Source organism: Danio rerio, chromosome 21 (assembly GCF_052040795.2).
Source record: "Danio rerio strain M-AB ecotype USA chromosome 21, GRCz13ab, whole genome shotgun sequence".
Taxonomy (NCBI): Eukaryota; Metazoa; Chordata; class Actinopteri; order Cypriniformes; family Danionidae; genus Danio; species Danio rerio.
In genome coordinates, this window is record NC_141041.1 from 42,510,736 (window position 1) to 42,524,612 (window position 13,877).

At 37.1% G+C, this 13,877-nt stretch overlaps 2 protein-coding genes across 13 annotated transcripts in view; one reads left to right on the forward strand and one right to left on the reverse strand.

Annotated features, from left to right (window-relative positions):
• Positions 1-13,877, reverse strand: part of prrg3 (proline rich and Gla domain 3) — a 303,812-nt gene that overhangs the window by 86,885 nt on the left and 203,050 nt on the right. The gene's annotated exons all lie outside the window — the stretch shown is intronic.
• The window catches only part of nsd1b (nuclear receptor binding SET domain protein 1b), a 47,744-nt gene that overhangs the window by 30,373 nt on the left and 3,494 nt on the right, over positions 1-13,877 (forward strand). For 9 of the 12 annotated variants that reach the window (XM_087301735.1, XM_087301726.1, XM_087301730.1 and 6 more), the window contains exons 18-23: positions 576-688; positions 1,395-1,664; positions 9,850-9,966; positions 10,059-10,200; positions 10,296-10,402; positions 11,940-12,129. In XM_087301735.1, the coding sequence (XP_087157861.1) occupies positions 576-688; positions 1,395-1,664; positions 9,850-9,966; positions 10,059-10,200; positions 10,296-10,402; positions 11,940-12,129 (939 nt within the window). Of the gene's footprint in view, positions 1-575; positions 689-1,394; positions 3,354-7,290; positions 7,337-9,849; positions 9,967-10,058; positions 10,201-10,295; positions 10,403-11,939; positions 12,130-13,877 lie in introns of those variants that run through there. The other 3 variants (XR_015520507.1, XR_015520509.1, XR_015520508.1) reach the window with 1 other exon arrangement.

The window sequence follows — 13,877 nt, forward strand, 5'->3', positions numbered from 1 at the left end:
TCAAGATCTGACTTTAGAATCTGACCAAGATCCTTGGCACAGCAAGCAAAAGCAATTTTTGAGACCAAGCTAATTTCTTTCAATTGGCCATTGTTATCTAGTAACCGAGAGGAAACCGTCTCCACTCGAAAACTATAGAATATACGCAAGGGCAATGGCATCCAAAACCAACCTTTGTTTGAATACAGCATTTTATTTTTTATAATGATCACCGTAACAGATACAAAGATGCTTAGAACTTCTTGTATACTGTGTGTAGCCCATATAAATGTGCAGTGTGCAAATGGGACACAGCAAAGCTAGGGCTGAGCCTGCTTCTTCCAAAGGCTGAAGGGGGTGGTGGAATCCTTGGGCACAGAGCTGGGCAGGAGTCTCAGGACAACGTGAAAATAGCCCATGATTCATTGTAAAATTCCTCCAGGTCTTTGACCCTCTTAAGGTGCATAGCTATGTCTTGGCATCCATCCAAGCACCATTGCAGGAGCAAAATGTAGTTTTTTTTTTGCATAGTTCTTGGTGTAGCTCAAATATGTACTCAAATGAAAAGGGTATCTCATATCTAATTTTTCATTTAGCTTTGGATGAAGCTGCATTAAGGTTCAAAGAACTGCAGGCAGAGAAAGAATTGCGGCAGCTTCAAGAGGACAGACGCAATGACAAGAAACCTCCACCATACAAACAAATTAAGGTACAAGTCTGGGGTGGTCTGGGGGGTTCAATTTTGCTATACGAAAGTGTAGTGACAATAAAGGCTTGATTGATTGATTGATTGATTGATTGATTGATTGATTGATTGATTGATTGATTGATTGATTGATTGATTGATTGATTGATTGATTGATTGATTGATTGATTGATTGAAGTCTAAGTAAGGTACATTACATGCTAGCTTAGTACACTCACAGGCCACTTTATTAAGTACACATGTTCAGCTGCTTGCTAATGCAAATATGTATTCAGCCAATCAATTGGCAGCAATTCATGTCTTTAGACATGCAGACATGGGGTGTGTCTCAGTCAGATCCCTAGTTCAGTTGTGAGTGCATTGATATAATTTAATAATAATTTCAACCATTTTAATGAGAATGAGAACTAAACTATTTGGTCGTGCTTAACTGTAACTAAGTCTCTTTACATTGCAAATAAGCCAAGTTTTAACATGCGCACCTACAGGTGCAACTGGACCCTGATTTTAATGGATGTGTAATTAACAAATTTGCAGCAATCGCATGCAGTTGCATGATCTATATGGACCAAAATCTTCAGAATGTTTTCAACATCCTGTTTACAAAGAATGATGGTCCAACCGGGTACTAGCAATGTGTACCTAATAAAGTATCCAGCTTTTCAGTGGTAAATGGTGACGAAAGTCTTAATTTGGTCAATCCCAATAGGTAAACAAACCATTTGGAAAAGTGCTGATAATCTCAGCAGACCTTTCTGAGATTCCTCGCTGCAACTGCAAAGCGACGGATGAGAACCCTTGCGGAATGGATTCAGAGTGCATCAACCGCATGCTGCTGTATGAGTGTCACCCACAGGTGTGTCCCGCAGGTGAGCGCTGCCAGAACCAGTGCTTCATCAAACGCCAGTACTGCCAGGTGGAGACCTTCAGGACACTGTCTCGAGGCTGGGGGCTGCGCTGTGTGCATGACATCAAAAAGGTAAAACAGTTAAACAGCACTTTTCCAAAACCCAATGAGCTGATTTTAGTGTTCTAATGGCCCGTTTCCACTGAGTGGTACGATACGGTTTGGTTTGGTTTGATTTGATACGCTTTTATGGCTGTTTCCACTGTCAAAGGGTACCTAAAAGCAAACCGTACCATAACACTTTTTGGTCACCCTTTGCAAAGGGTGCCAGGCAGAACAAAGGGTACCAAAAGGCGGAGCTAGATGTGCAGCTGAACGCTATTGGTTTACAGTGATACCTCACTGGCAGAAGCAGGAAAATGAAAACAAAGGAAGCGCCATTTTTAAAAACACAGCCGAGACATTACACAGTAATAATACATACATATAATAACAAGCCATGGTCGACCCGACCTCAAACAAACTTTGTTGTCATCTTGACAGCCACAAAGCCAAGAAGAAAAAAATCTGCTGTGTCCTGTTGCTGTTTTACGAGCCCTAAAAGGCTCTAAAGTGCGAGCGATTTCACTTTCTCCAGTAACGTGCACATGGTCTGGTCCTTCCAGAAACAGACAAACTCAAGAGTGAAGCGGGAAAAAACAAAGGAGAAGCCTGAGAAAACTTGGGAGCAAATTGTTTCAGCAACCTGAATCATGAACAAACTGCCATGTTTATCATCGCCTTTTGGACTGTTATAAACTGGGATTGACGGAATTACTTTTTAACAGATGTTACGTGTGCTGGTGAAGATTAAAGATACAGTTGAGTGATTTGCACTTATTGTGGGCTAAATTTTGTGTTGTTTTTGAACCCAAAAAGGACTAAATGTATGCTGTGTGTAGTTTTTCTGTAATTGGTAACATATCGAATGACGAGAATGACGTAGACTGAAACTTGTCATACACCACGCCCATCAAAAAGGTACCCTTGGTACCAGTCAGTGGAAAAGGGCCATTAGAAGCTGTTCACATATCGCGTCTTTTACGTGTACCTTTTGACTACGCAAAGTGCTCGCATATTTCAGGCGCACCTTGTTGAAAACATTGTAACTTTTCAGAATACCTCAAGAGCACTGCAAGTCATGTGACAAGCACTGATCAATCAGCGTCATACTTTGTATGTAATAGACAAATTTTGGTAGACTAATTATTGAAGACAAACACAGAACACCCAGTGCTTTTGATTTTCTCTATAAATAAAACTTGTATCACAGCTGCAGCTATGTTTTAATAGTTTGTCACCCTCTAAGAAAATGCTTGGTCACTTAATAACAACAGAAAACAAAGAAGTCCTAGCGCAAAGAATGTTAAAAATGGTGAAGAAAGTGATCCACTCTTATGCTGTGTTCACACCAGACGCGAAACGTGCAGATAAATTGCGCTATTCGTGCATAAATAGCCCCGTGAACATTTGAGTTTACTTGCTTCATTGTCGCGCCAAATTCACTTCAGAACAGATGCGTATTTGCATGATGGGCAGGGCTTCTGTCTGCCCGGTGACTTTAGCTTCGTTGCTAAATGGCTAATATGGATTTTATGAGAAAATAACAGTTTTTATGTGCTTTATGAAGGCTGAAAAACAGTGTCGATACGTTTAGGGCTGTGTCTGAGTCCACTAGATACTTTCAGAGGTGCATCCAGCTCTGTGAGCTCATAAACTCCTCCAGAAACTTAACCTGGATGATGGAAGCTTTCAGCGGTGCTTCTGACTGAGCCAAGCATAGTTTTTTTTTTTTTGTTTTTTTTTTTTTTTAATACTTTATTTATCAGTATTTTTATTTTTACATTTGCACAAAAAAAAAAAAAAAGACAAACAATCAACAACAACAAAACAAAATATATAAACAAATATCCCCAACACTACTTTCCCTTTTGTGGCTTTAACAGAAGATATACATAGCTAACAGTCTGCAAACATAAAGTCCTCAAGATATACGATACACATAAAAAGTGAACAGTTCAGTGTGTAATAAAAGAAAGGTTCTGTATACCTTTAATACAAGCACTGCCATTGTGAAAGGCATTACAAGGTTACAGTGACATGAAAGAGGAATAAGAAAATATGGAAAAAAAAGAAAAAAAAGGGGGGGGGGTCTTTTGGGATTATGAGAGATTTTATATATCCTCCTGCTCCAAAAATTGTAAATGGTCAACGTATGTAAGAAAGGGAGACCAGGTTTTTAAAAAAGTATTTTTTGAACCTCTTAGAGTAAATTTGATTTTTTCAAGCTGAATAAAATACATAACGTCTTTAATCCATCTACTATGTGTTGGGGCCTCAGTTTTTTTCCAATACAGATGAATTAAACGCCTTGCCAGTAGCGTGGTAAAAGCAATTACTCTACATATTTCTTCTTTAAGCACAATATTTTCTGGACTGGTTTCAAAAATTGCCAACAGGGGTTCAGGTTCAATAGGAAAACCATACATATCACTAAATGATTAAAAAATATCTTTCCAAAACCTCCCTAGATTTGGGCAGAACCAAAACATGTGGGCAGTTGTGGCTGGTGAAATTGAGCATCTACTGCATGCTGGACTAACAGTAGGATAGATCTTAGACAATTTTAAATTTGTAAAATGTAACGTGAAGTATTTTAAATTGAATAAGGGCATGTCTGGTACAGTGTGATGATGAATGTACTTTATTTAAAATACCATCCCATTCTAAGTCTGTGAAGTCTCTGCTCAAGTCGAGCTGCCAGGAGGTTTTAATATGTTCTAGACTTTGAGGATCAATTGTACAAATTAAAGAGTATATATGAGAAATTAGTCCTTTACTTTCGGGTTTTAAGTCTAATAATGCATCAATTACTGAGGCAGCAGGTAATTCAGGAAAAGATTTAAATTTTGACTTAACAAAGCTTCGTATTTGCAGAAATCTAAAAAAATTGTTTTTGGGCAGAGAAAAATTATGAGCAAGCTCTTCGAAGGAGCAAAAAATATTATTAATAAATAAATCTTTCAGGCATTTAATCCCCTTCTTCTCCCACACTCGGAATGCAGAGTCTGTACAAAATGGGGCAAATAAGCAGTTAGAGGCAATGGGACCTGCAATTGAGAGAGCCTGAACGCCAAAATGCTTTCTTAACTGTGACCAAATTTTTAATGTATGTACAACTATTGGATTAAAAGAAGTCATATAATTCTTTTCTGAAATTGGAAGTGATGCACATAACAAAGATTTAAGAGAAGCTCTGGAACAAGCTCTTTCACCCTGTACCCACAGTGGAATTGACTCTGGGTCCCAAGAAGATACCCAGTACAACATTTTTTGAATGTTGCTTGCCCAGTAGTAAAACAAAAAATTTGGCAGTGCCATGCCTCCTTGGGATTTATTCCTCTGGAGGAATGATTTTCTAATACGAGGTGATTTACCTCCCCATATAAAATGGCTTATCAATTTATCTATGTTACAGAAAAACTGTTTTCTTATGAATATGGGTATATTTGAAAAAAGGTATAAAAACCGTGGGTGAACTGTCATTTTAATTAGATGAATACATCCAGACAGTGAAAGAGGTAGAGTGGACCATTTCTTGAAATCTTGTTTACAACGTTTTAGTAATGGATAAAAGTTGTCTTTAAACAAGCCATTAAAGGAGCGAGTAACTGATATGCCTAAGTATTTAAACTTATCCTGAACCACTTTAAATGGTATTGTGTAAGAAGATCTATCTAGAGGGGCATCAATCTCAAAATACTCTGTCTTGTGCATATTTATTTTATAGCCTGAAATTTTTCCAAAATCTTTTAAGACTGATAGTATGTGAGGTATTGAATGAGTTGGATTTGAGACATATAAAAGAACGTCATCTGCATATAAGGAGATTTTATGTTCTTTGTCATTCCGAGTGATTCCTGTAAAAATAGTAGATTGACGAAGTAATATGGCCAAGGGCTCAATCGAAATGGCAAACAGCAAAGGTGAAAGGGGGCAACCCTGCCTTGTACCTCTATACAAAGGGAAATATTCTGAATAGATATTATTTGTGCAGACTGAGGCTATTGGGGCAGAATACAAGAGCCTGATCCAGGAAATCAAATTTTCAGGGAAGCCAAATTTTTGGAGAGTAAAGAAAAGATATTCCCACTCAACTCGATCAAACGCTTTTTCAGCATCAAGGGAAACGATGACTTCATTGATATCAGAGTGTGAATGCATGTACATTACATTAAACAAACGCCGCAAGTTATTAAACGAATTACGTCCACGAATGAAGCCTGTTTGATCACCATGTATTACTGCTGGACAAATTGGTTCAAGGCGCAATGCAAGAGCCTTGGCTAGTATCTTAAGGTCCACATTTAGCAGTGAAATTGGCCTATATGATTCACAGAAAATGGGGTCCTTATTTTCCTTTAACAAGAGTGAGATAGATGCCTGTGTGAGAGTCAGTGGGAGAGAGCCCCTCTTAAAAGATTCATTATATACTGCTACAAGAAGTGGGCTTAGTAAAGCTGAGAACTTCTTGTAGAACTCTATAGGAAAGCCATCCGGCCCAGGTGCTTTACCACTCTGCATAGCCACGATGGCTTCCGTGATCTCTTGCTGTCTGATACAATTTCCCAATTCAGAATCAATGTTAACAGGAGGGAGGTTTAACTTCTCAAAAAATGACTCAAAAACAGAAGAATTATTAGTACAGTCTGTTGAATATAAAGAGGAGTAATATTGAAAAAATCTATTGTTTATATCATGGGGAGTGTGTAATACAGAACCAGAAATGGATTGGATTTGACTGATCATTTTGGAAACATCGCATTGGCGGGCTTGGTAGGCTAATAATTTACTGGCTTTATCACCAAATTCGTAATATTTGTGGCGGGTCTTTAAAAGCCTTTTCTCTTCTTGAGTAGTTGTCAAAAGATTAAACTCTGTCTGAAGGCGCAGTCTTTCCTTGTATAATTTAGGACATTGTTTTAAAGCATATTGTTCATCTAATTTGTTTATCTCATCTGAAATTTCTCTAAGTTTGGCAGTCTCTTTTCTCTTGGTATAGGAGGAGAAGGAAATAATCTTTCCACGTATAACAGCTTTAAGAGCCTCCCATAATGTGGCTCTTGAGATTTCTGGTGTATCATTTGTCTCCAAAAAGAAGATTATTTCTTTTGATAAAAATGTAACAAATTTTTCATCTGACAATAATAGAGAGTTTAACCTCCAGTGCCTGACACCTGAATGATAATTAGGAAAGCTAAGTTTAAACGAGAAAGGAGCATGATCTGATATTACAATGTTATGATATTTGATTGATGAAATAAGAGATATTAGGGCTTTATCGATCAAAAAGAAATCAATACGGCTGTAGGTATAATGTACTGGAGAAAAGAATGAGAATGCTTTAGAGGAGGGGAGATAAAATCTCCATGGATCAACTAGCCCATACTGTTTACAAAAATCTTGTATAAGTATAGCAGATTTAGCAGGTGGTATGACTCTGCTTGAGGATCTGTCTAACGACGTATCCAAAACACAATTATAGTCACCGCCTATAATCAAAGCATGATTGTCAACTAATAGAACTGTGCTAAAAACTTTGCTGAAGAAAGAACAATCATCAAAGTTTGGGGCGTAGATGTTGATCAGTATTACTTGTTTATCAAACAGATGACCTGTCACAATGATATATCTACCATTAATGTCGAGCCCAGCATAGTTTGATGACTTGTTGTCAGTGTCGACTGGAAGGGTTTCCCTGCGCCGCAGCAAGAACTCCATCAAAGAAAGAAAAAAATGCCATAGATTAAGTGAAACAAAAAAATCATAGTATCATTGTTAATTTTGCTTAATCGTTGTTGCCTTTGGCTTGAAACAAAACAGAATTTTAGCTAAAATGAGAATCACAATTTGTTTTTTTTACTTAAAATCAAAAACACGATTTTCTTCTCGATTCTGCAACAATATGATGTTAGGGTTATGTGTAGGTCTACTGCTGGTTTTGTATAGACTTGGTATGGTGGACTTGACTACACTTAAAAAAAAATTTACTGTTTGTTTATTCACAGTAAAGTGATGACATCACAATACAACTATTCATAATTCTGAAGTTGTCAAGCCCTACACCACAAGTCTAATATGCCAGTAACGTGACTGAAAAATATGATTGTGTGCATTTTGATGTGTTCATCTAATGAATGAACAGCAAAATAATATAGTCAAGTGGATTATATTATTTTTATTCTTTTAAGTATATTATTGTTTTTTTTATACATGATATTGCATTCTGATGCAGTCAGTCAGTGTCATATAATGTCTGTGTCATTTTATGTTTGTAAAAAAGAGTGAAAATCTTTTTTGTTTTGTCATCAAATTTGTCATCATTTTTGTTTTGATTTTTTTTCTTCCCTTTAATTAATTAATCAAAAACTCTTCTAAAGTAAATACACCTGGGCATCCATGACTTTTTTTAAAGGGCCACCTCTAGTTTGAAAAAAGTCAGGAAAGTGGGTGTGTCTAGCTCTGTTTAGGTCGGAGTGTCAGGAGGGAAAGAGGGAAGGTTTTGCATAAAAATGGGAGTTTCTGTTTGGGCATGCGCTGATTTTCACCGAGGCAAAACAAACACACAGACGCAGGGGAGAAAGACAGTGAGAGAAAGACAGTGGGCTCTATTTTGACGGTCCATGCGCAAAACGCAGGGCGCAAACGCTTTCAGGGCGTGTCAGAACGCATTTTTGCTAATTTACGGACGGGAAAATTCGCTTTGCGCCAAGGCGCATGGTCTACAAGGGTTGAGTTTATTTTCTTAATGAGTTATAGGTGTGTTTTGAGAATAAACCAATTAGAGTCTCATCTCCCATTCCCTTTAAGAGCCAGCTGCGTCGCGCCAAGTGCGCATTCGCTATTTACAGGACGCAAAGTAAGTCTAAGTGGAAATAATTAGCATTTCACAAGCAAACAGTTAACAGTTGACAGTTTTTTAACAGAAGACTGTTAAACAGAGCATCTACTGCATGAGAATGAGAGATAATAGATCTACTTTTACATTCGCTCTTGGATAGGGAAACTTTTACGCACAGCCATCAATTAGTCTATAAATAATTAATTTCATTTGTTAAGCGCAAAGATTTGTTTCAAAACTATTTCTAAATTCAGTTCTAATTTCTAGCAAACGAAAGTGTTGTCAAAATGCTGAGTTATTTCCAAATACACCTGCCATGCCCCATATGGTCTAAAACCTGACAGGTGGGCAAATCTAAGCTTATTTTTAATAAAACAAATATAAATATGGATATAATAAATAATACTGCTAATAATAATAACATTATACAAAAGCAAATTGTTATGAATGAACTGAAAAAGCCTCCCGAGATGAAGACATAAAAGCAGTGATTTTTCATATTTATGTAGGCTAGAAAATAATGTTTTGTAATATTTTAATCCTTTATATTTATATCCTATATCAACTCTTATTATATAATATATATATATATATATATATATATATATATATATATATATATATATATATATATATATCCTTAATATTTACATTTTTTTCATATGTAAAGATATTTGCCTATTGCTCTCTTGTGCGTATTAAGCAGTGCGTAAGCGAGGCGCCTCTCTGCGCTGGAGTTTAGACCGGGTTAGTTTTGGTCTTATGAAAAATCTATTATAGTTTCTCAAAATAGCAACGCGCCAGCAGTGCGCCTCAGAACGCCTTTCCTTTTTAAACCAGAACGCCTATGGGCGCACAAATGAGTGCTAATGCATTTGCTATTTAAACAGCGTAGCGCAACGCCTCAAAACGACTCTTGCGCCAAGCTGAAACTACCAAAAGACTATTGTGCCACGCCTTGTGCCACACTGCGCCGGGTGTATGATAGGGCCCAGTGACTACGTTCACATGGACATCAGTAATCGAAATGAACCAAATTATTATATTGTCGACTTTAACTACAGTTTGGCACTTTCACTTTCATTCAGGAATATTTCATGCATGCCCCAGTCACAAACGAGATATTGGATGCAAGGAACTGCTGAAAGTGTCCTAATAGTGTTTACAGCAGCGTGGGACACATATATGACTGTCAACAGCTCAAAAAATGTGTTTTGGTGTTTCATGACCCTTTAATGTTGAACGTTATATTTTTTCCTATACACATTTCTACAATTACTATATGTTCTAATATTATTATTCGGAAATCTTGTGTGGATGTGGATACAATGAGCTGTAGATTTTCTGGTCTGATTTCTAAATAAGTGCTTCTTTTAGGGCGGATTTATAAGTGAATATGTTGGAGAGGTGATTGATGAAGAAGAATGCAGAGCCCGGATTAAACATGCTCAGGAAAACAATATTGGCAATTTCTACATGCTTACATTGGACAAGGTGAGATTGTAAAACTACAAAACAACAGTACCTCACAATTTCTAAAAGTCTTTTATGGGAAGCTGAACAGATTTCTTTGTGTTTTCTGGAAGGATCGAATTATTGACGCCGGTCCCAAGGGAAATGAAGCCCGTTTTATGAACCACTGTTGTCAGCCAAACTGCGAGACTCAAAAATGGACAGTCAATGGAGACACACGTGTTGGGCTTTTTTCACTTACAGATATCCCTGCTGGTAAGTCAAACTCATCGTTATGTAGATAACATTACGTTTCTTTTAAAGTGTCTCGTACGGGGACTAATATTTATGTACTGATGTTTTCTTCACAGGCACAGAGTTAACATTCAACTATAATCTTGAGTGTCTGGGCAATGGAAAGACTGTCTGCAAGTGTGGTGCATCTAATTGCAGTGGATTTCTGGGAGTGAGGCCGAAAGTAAGGAGATTATGCACAGAGATTATCTTATCTATAGTTTATTGTTGTCTTAGCTAGATAAAAATTGATAAATGGTTTGGTCAATCATTTTCTTAGAATAATAATAATATTAGTATCAATAGTAAAAATAATAATATTACCTTTCTTTAGATTCCGATGTATTATTCGAAGTAGTGTAGAAAAAAAGATTATTAAACAGTTCTACTACCACTACTACTACTACTACTACTAATAATAATAATAATAATAAAAAAGGAAGAATGTTCTTACAGTGGGGAAATAAGTATTGAACACCATGTTTTTTCCTTGGAATAATATTTCAAAAAGAGATATGTCATGGAGTTAAACCAGATTTTTGGTAAAAAAAAAAAAAAAAAAACAATACAAACATAACAATAAAATAAAAAAATAATTATTTATGTGTAATAACAATAAAATGACACAAGCAATAAATACTGAACTGCTGAAACATTTCAAGAATGATCAGTGGAAACAGAATGTACCTGAGCTCAATTTAGAGCTTCATGAATACTGATGTACATGTGATTTGTCAAGGTATTTTTATTTTTAATAAATTTGCAACCATTTCAAAAAAATCTTTTTTCACATTGTCATTATGGGGTATTGTGTGTAGAATTTTTGAGAAAATAAATGAATTTAATCCAAAGGTTTTAACATAATTTTTTTTGTTAAAGTGAAGCGCTATGAATACTCTCCGAATGCACCGTATTCTTTTACAATGACGAAGGGGAGAAGGTTGCTGAATAACTACTAAGACATTTCAGCTGCTGTCTGGATTTTGACTGTCTTTCTACACCTCCCTTTCTTGATGTGTTTAATACTTTTTCCCTTGTCTCATTTCATTTTATCACGCACATCTTAATTTCTAAACTAATTAGATTGGTTTTCTTTGCACATATGGATTTCCTTTGGTGTTACCAGTATTCCAGAAAATTTTCAGGTCAACTGCACCTTTAGAAATATGTTTTCTGAGAAAAATGGTGACCTGTTCAATATTATTTTCCTGCTGTATTTGTGGAAAATGTTATCTGATAAACATTGTCATTTTTGATAAGGATTCCATTATGAATAGAAATCTAGTTAAACATTCATTTGAAATAGGATTCCCATTTGATCAGTTAAAACATGTCCTTATTAAAAGACACAGTGTATAACCCAATATTTGTGAATGATAATGTACTGTACATGGTTTTCACACAATATGAGGTACCATAACTGATAAAAAAAAGTGGAACAATATTAATTATAGAGCACCAGTAATAGCTAATAATGATGAGTCGTGTGATTAAATATGATGCTAAAAATTCAGCTTTACTGTATTTTAAATACAGTAAATGCAGTCTTTCTAAATATAACAGATTTATTTCCAAAGCATTCCAAAAAGAAATAGTTTTAGTGTTTTTATTATTATTATTATTATTATGTATTAGTATTTTTTTTTAACAAAGCATTCAAATTCAGCAATCGTTTCTGCTTTAATAAGTGATTATAGTTACACATCAACTCTGTCTATCAGAACAACCCTCCATCAGACGATAAAGGCCGTAAGCTGAAGAAGAAGCGCAAATCCCAGCAGGAAGTGATCAAGGAGCGAGAGGATGAGTGTTTCAGCTGTGGAGACGGAGGACAGATTGTGTCCTGCAAGAGACCAGGCTGTCCTAAAGTTTACCATGCAGACTGCCTCAATCTCACCAAGAGACCTGCAGGTCAGACTTTTCATCAATGATGAAAAAAAAAGATTTAGCTTTAAAGCAACTCAACGGATGACAAAAGTGTCAATATCTATTTAGTTTTCAAGTTTTGTTCTCATTTAAAAGCTGTGTACATGTGACGAAAACCAGGAATAATTTAAACGTACTAGACTTTCTATGTTGATGATTTGAAGCGTTGCAGACATGGCATCTGTGGTTGTGCACTAGGACACTGGTTCCCAACCTTTTTTTGCCTGAGACCCCCTTTTCCCCTGGAAAATACTGTAAGGCTCCCCTTCACACTTAATGATATTATTGCTCATAGAAGTTTGCAGTAAGGATGACAAACAATGTTTCCAGACAAACGGAATGTTTCTTACTATATCTAGATATGTTTTTGCACAAATGATAGCCTAATGTAAAAAATAAAAGCCAAATATTAATAGGACATTTGTAACAAAAAAAATGTCAGCCTTTGGCCCTTAAATTGGCAATATTTGAAATTCTATAACAAAAATAGCAGTATTCACACTGGTTTAGGTTCGAGCCTCGGCTGGCCCTGCTGAAAAATCCAGCTTAAACCAGCCTGGTTGGCTGGTTGGCTGGTTTTAGCTGGTCAACCAGGCTGGTTTTAGAGGGGTTTTGGCCACTTCCAGGCTGGTTTCCAGCCATTTCCAGCCCGGTCTTAGCTGGTCAAGCTGGGAGATGACCAGCTAAAACCAGCTTGACCAGCCTAGCCAGGCTGGGAGCCCAGCCAAAACCAGCTATGTCCAGCTTAAACCAGGCTGGTCAAGCTGGTTTTAGCTGAATTTAGCTGGTCATTTTCCAGCCTGACCAGCTAAGACCAGGCTGGAAATGGCTGGAAACCAGCGTGGAAGTGGCCAAAACCCCTCTAAAACCAGCCTGGTCGACCAGCTAAAACCAGCCAACCAGCCTAGGCTGGTTTAAGCTGGATTTTTTAGCAGGGGGGTCAGTTGCCGTTTCTGTAGAGTTTGCATGCTCTCCCCGCGTTTACGTGGGTTTCCTCCGGGTGCTCTGGTTACCCCCACAGTCCAAAGACATGCGGTACAGGTGAATTGGGTTGGCTAAATTGTCCCTAGTGTATGAGTGTGTATGGATGTTTCCCAGAGATGGGTTGCAGTTGGAAGGGCATCTGCTGCGTAAAGCATGTGCTGGATAAGTTGGTGGTTCATTCCGCTGTGGCATCACCGGATTAATAAAGGGACTAAGCCGAAAAGAAAATGAGTGAATGAATGACGCTGGTTTATAAGGGAATAAAATAATATAGGCTATTACAATTTAATACTTGCATTTTGTTATGCTCTATCAATTAGTGTGAGGATTGCTGCGAGGCGAATCAGTGAGACTCTGGCTTTTTTTTTGGAGAATGGATTACAAATTTGTCCATTTTTGGTCAGCTAGGGCAGTGGTCCTCAACTTTTTTAAACACTGCGAACAATTGACAATAGGATGGGGGTTTGATGTTTCGTAGGTTGCTAGGCGACCATCAATAGTTTTTCCTGAGGAAATCAGTTTTCGCGATCAGTTTTGTGGCGGCCCGCGAGGCTTTTTATGAATATTAATAGAATCTGGCCCGCTATACAAAAATGAACATAATTCAATAAATAACCACCGGGTGTCGCTATTACATGCCTTCAATTAGGCAGCAGTTCCAGTTATGAAGTAAAACGAACCGAACAAACTGAAAGAATCATAATAATCACGTTTTGGCCAGCCATGGCACAAGCAAGAAAAAGGAAAAT